Genomic DNA, 5,238 nt, shown 5'->3' on the forward strand with positions numbered 1-5,238 from the left:
TCCCATCCCGTTCATCACACCTTAGCAGCTATTCATATTTGATAAGTTCGTTGGATAGTTAAAGCCGTATGTGTGTGGCGAACTGAAGCAGTATATAAATATATGTTATGTATATTTATTTATGTGGAATTTTAATTACCCGCGAGCCCAGACATGTGATCGGCCAAACAAAGCGATAATAAACACCTCCAGATATGTGTATAAATGTTCAGCTCTCGACTGGCTAGACGCCTGACAATTAGCTCGACGGCTAAGGACAGAAATTCATATCTCGTAATCAATTTGAGACTCCAAAAAGGGATAATGATGCACGGAACTAAGCTTTGTACGCCCACACTGAGGGGCCATTACAATACAAGTAGACAAATACAAAATAAATTATTGTTTGTCTGAATGTGTATGTGTGTATGAGTAAGTGTGTGGTTGTGGGCGTGTCTCGAACATACATCGATTCCCAGCAGCGCTTTCAACGCTTTGTCGCCTTACGTTTCATCTTTCATTTCAGGTAGCTTAATTGGCTGTGACATGACAAAATCCTGGCCCCACAACAATACAATATTTACACAGCACACACACACACACTCGTTAACTAACACGCACGCACATTTATGTATGTGTATATAAATTGCTTTTTTAAGGGTGTTCAGTTCCTCGAAATCATTTTGAACGCTATCGAATTCGTTGAAATTGCATTCTTTTTCAATTGTGAATCAAATACAAACACTTGACTTTAAAGGTACCAGAGGTACTCTATGTATAATATACTATATATGTATATATATATATAATAAATATGTATATAATAAATGTAAAATATTTAATATAATGTAAAAATAAATTTATAATATAAATGAATTTAATATATGTCACATTATATACGAATATTGGGATAATTAAATATTCTTTTTAGTTTTTTTTTAAGTCAATTAAATGAATTAATTAATAAAGTTATTTAATTATTTGAAATTTAATTAAATTAATTAAAATAGTAAATTAATCTTCTAATAAATTAAATAAATTTATATATATCATTAACTATTTAATTTATAATTTATACAATACAAATAAGTAAAATTAATATTTATAAATATCTGTTGAAAGGCCGAGCTATAAATTATTATTATTTTTTATTTTTTATAGAAATTAGATTTGTTTTAAAATTAAAATTAACTCAAAGTAAAACACAGGCTATTGAGACCTGCGGCTTATATAATTTTCTAAATTTTGTTATCGATTAGGAATTCCATAATTTTAGTTTAATTGCTTTTGCAAACCTATTTCTGGGCCATTACGGCAAGCTGTGACAGGACACGAGACATTAATGCATTAATCTTGCTTTTCAAATGTACCAAAATATCATTGTCTTACGACCTTGTTCAACATGAGAATGGCTCAGAGCCATGCTGGCTTGTATATGTGAATTATTTGGGCTCTAACTGCGCCTATTTTGTTTGACAGACTTTGACTTAAAAAGCAATTAAAAATAATCGATATGGCTGACAGACGCTTAGACGGACCGCAATGGACGGCCGTGTAACTTCAATCCTAGACAATTAAATTTAGAGCACAAGTGCCCGTTCCGAGTGCCCAAAACAATAACAATTATTCACAACGGATTAGAGTTGTTGCCAACACGTCGGCACTTGGCAAACATTTTTGCTGTTGCCGCTGTTGCCGCTGCAAATTACTAGTCCCCCGGGCCAACTGCGGCTGCCGCAGCTAGTGCTGGCCGAAAACCGCAGGGCAAACTGTTTGTTTAATTAAATTGCAAGGGGCGAACAGAGCAAAAATGCTGCCTCTTCCTGCTTGCTGCTGTGAGTTATTGTGCAAATCGCCAGAGCCCCTCCACTCGCCCGCTCGCCCTCCCTCGCCATCCATATTAAGAGCCGCTCATTTGTATTAATTGACTCCGAATTGCGCTTTAATCGGATAGAGACGTTATAGACAATCACGATGGGAGTGGGGCACTTCCCGCTTCGCAAACTGTCTGCCATTTTGTCGGTACTTCGTTTTATATGCGATGCGTTTTATTTTTATCTGTGCGCCTTTCGCCAGCGTTTTATTTTCATTATTTACTTTTATTTCGCTTCTCTTAACAAAAAAAGAGAAAAGAAACACACACACACCGCAGCACATACGTGCTGGCTGCTTTACAGCGCCAACATAATTGCAAGACCCGCCGACTCCTGTGGACCCCCTAGACAGCAATTGCCACGCACGGCAACAATTGAAATTGAATCCGTTTTAAATTTCCAGCAGCAAGGATATGCTCTAAGCTTCCTTTTTGCAACTTTAATAAGCGACAATTTATTGAGCTGTGAAGCTGAGCTTACAAGACGTATCCCTAAAGCTATCTTCTTATTTTGTGCGACAAAATAAACACCTTTGCGTTTGCACAAATCTAGATTATGATACAGACTGAAAAAGAGAATTTAATCAATCGTATTTATCAGTAACTGAGGGACTGTAACCAAAATATATTTACTGCCAGCAGCAAAAAGAAATTATTTATTATTGGCTAAATCTCTAAGCCTAAATGTAATTAGTTTACTTTTTATCTTCCCATCTAACTGATGGAAAACAAATTTCAGTTAGTTTATATACTGGATTACAATGATTTCTCGATGTATTATTCTGCATAATATATGAGACATGGATAATGTCAGCTCAGACCAGACAACGTGCACACTTATCTAGGCGTTTGTTAAACTTTCGATAATTCTAAGAACTATAGTGCATAAATAATACAAAACTCTTCTTAGTTCAGCTTCAAAGGCAAAATCACTGCACAAAGCTAATCAAATTATAAAAGTTGTATCCTGCGTTTTTCAAAGTCTGTCTTCTGGGCAAGAGCAACGGCAATGGCAATGGCAGTGGCCATGGCCATGGCCATGGACGTGGTAGTAGCCATGGCAGTGGCAGTGGCAGTGGCAGTGGCAGTGGCAGTGGCAGTGGCAGTGGCAGTGGCAGTAGCACTTGGCTAAAAGCCACCAATCCTGAGGCATACAATACTTAGTCAAAGGATACTTAACTGAGCACACATACACAATACATGCATAACGGGTGAATAATAATCGCTTTTTGAATACCCTATATTCATTATGAATTTCAAGTTTTTACATAGGTTTCGCCGGAAGATGATTTGTACACCGTTAATCGAAAATCGCGAAATATCGAAAACAAATTTTATCTCCTTGAAAAATATCGTTCTCGATTATTTGAATTTCTGTATAAATCGAAAATAAGAAAATTCTAATCCCCTTGCCATTCGAATTATCGGAACTCGACTGTACCCTGACAATAAATATATTAAATAATTTCTGTATTTTTGTACAATAATGAAAATAATTGTTGATTAGTTGTTAAATACTCTATGCAGTATTCTAAGATTAATGATTCAAAAATCAAATGAATAATTAGCATACAATACTTACAGTTGAACCCTATATATGATGTTGCAGCCACAACCCATGGACCGCATCGAAGAGTATATCGTATTAAATTGGTTTGTTATCATAAACATAATACCGAGAATAATTTTAATTTTCCATTTTTCTGTCAAGAGCGTAGCTCCGAGAACAGTTTGTACATCAAAGTGAAATAATAGCCTTGCTCGGCGCACGCAATTTGTAATGGGAATCTTATTTTAATAAAATATAACAGAAACAACTACAACAACGTAAACTGACTAAAGGAATTCTAGTTGCAATACTCGAGGCTGCTACGCTGCAGGCAAATACTTGGAGCCGACACTGCCCTGTGCCGGCGAGCGCTCATCGACAATCGGAGCTGAGCTGAAGTCCAGTACCGGTGCCACGCCCTCATCGGAACTGTGCGAGCTGCCGCCCAGGGCATTGAATTGCTGCTGGATGAGCTGCTGTGCACGCACCGCATCCTCGGGCGTGCGATATTTCACAAAGTGAACCTCTGGCTTGTGCTCGAACTTCTGCTTCTCGGACTGTAGCCGCTGCGCCAGTTCCCCGACGTCCGCCTGCTTGGTCAGCACGTAGATGGCCGTGCGCTGCTCGCTGGACTGTTTGGCCAGCTGCAGTGCGGCATTGGTGAGGCCCTGATGCTCGGGCGACTTGATGAAGAGCACGCGTAGCCTGCGCTTCAGCATATTGGCGATTTGCTGTGTGGCCTCGCGATCGGCAAAGTCCTCCTCGGGCGCGGCATATGTATAGAATTCCTTATTAAATTCTTCAGGCACGCCCCCTGTCCCCAGCTGTTGTTGTTGTTGTTGCTGTTGTTGTAGCTGTTGCTGTTGCTGCCGTGTGTCCGATGCACTGAATCCGGTGGCCTCCCTATCGATGAGGTCAGCAAAGCGCCTGTCGTCGACAGCTGGCCGGTAATTGTAGCCCAATTTCGAGGCGCTCGCCACAGCAACGAAGCAGAGAAGCTGAAAGTGTTTTCGCTGAGCGTAAGGCGGGCAGTTGAAGGTTTTCAATTTCCACAAATACTTACTAGAATTCCACGCATCATGGACTTAGGTTGGGGCGCTGTGGGATGCTGTGCACGGATCTGTTGGCTGCTACCAAAAGTTGCAAACTGGCGTCCAGAGTTGAGGGCCCTCTGATTTTTATACGCGCATTTAATTTCGCTGCGTCCAAAAATGCCACAAGAGTGAAAATTCGAAATTGTAACTAAAAATGATAAATGATGCGAACGCTTACAATATACTAGCTAAAGTTTCAGTTTCAGCTTCAGCTGGAGTTTTGATTTTGATTTTGTGCTCGATTTCGGCGGTTGCAACACGCGCCACGAGCAGACAGGCAACAACAGCAACAGCAACAGCAACAGCCAAACAACCGAAAACCGAAAACCGAAAACCAAACACCGACAACCGACAACCGACAGCCGACAGCCAACAACAGTTAATCAAAGATAAATGACCATTTAAGCGTTAACACTGCGCCTTGGGGTGCCCCAATGGGGCGTTGGTTTGGGCAGTCCGTTACATAAATTCGAAGCGCGGCAAAAACTACTCGTGTTTCGGAGCGGCCAAACTACAAAGCGGCCGAATGCCACCAAAAACTATGCGGAAATATGCATAATTAATTAATTAGTCAACTGGCAGCCGCAGCTGATGCCAAAATGATTTTTGATATGAATTTTGATTATAATTTTGCATCTCTGGCAACTCTCTATGTGCATATGTGTGTGTTTGTGTGTGTGTGTGCAAGTAACACTTGTTGTAACTACTTAAGCAAGCCATACATATATTTAAACGAAATTCCC

The 5,238-nt window shown here is 39.9% G+C and overlaps 1 protein-coding gene across 1 annotated transcript; it reads right to left on the reverse strand.

Annotated features, from left to right (window-relative positions):
- Positions 1-3,623: 3,623 nt before the first annotated feature.
- Positions 3,624-4,754, reverse strand: TwdlQ (TweedleQ). The gene is made up of 2 exons (XM_089256644.1): positions 4,465-4,754; positions 3,624-4,399 (listed from the first exon to the last, which is right to left on the reverse strand). Exons 1-2 carry the CDS (start codon positions 4,480-4,482, stop codon positions 3,722-3,724), a joined length of 696 nt encoding a protein of 231 aa, XP_089112770.1. The 5' UTR covers positions 4,483-4,754; the 3' UTR covers positions 3,624-3,721.
- Positions 4,755-5,238: the final 484 nt, after the last annotated feature.

Source organism: Drosophila navojoa, chromosome 2 (genome assembly GCF_054131105.1).
Source record: "Drosophila navojoa isolate 15081-1374.11 chromosome 2, UAZ_NAV_1.0, whole genome shotgun sequence".
NCBI lineage: Eukaryota > Metazoa > Arthropoda > Insecta > Diptera > Drosophilidae > Drosophila > Drosophila navojoa.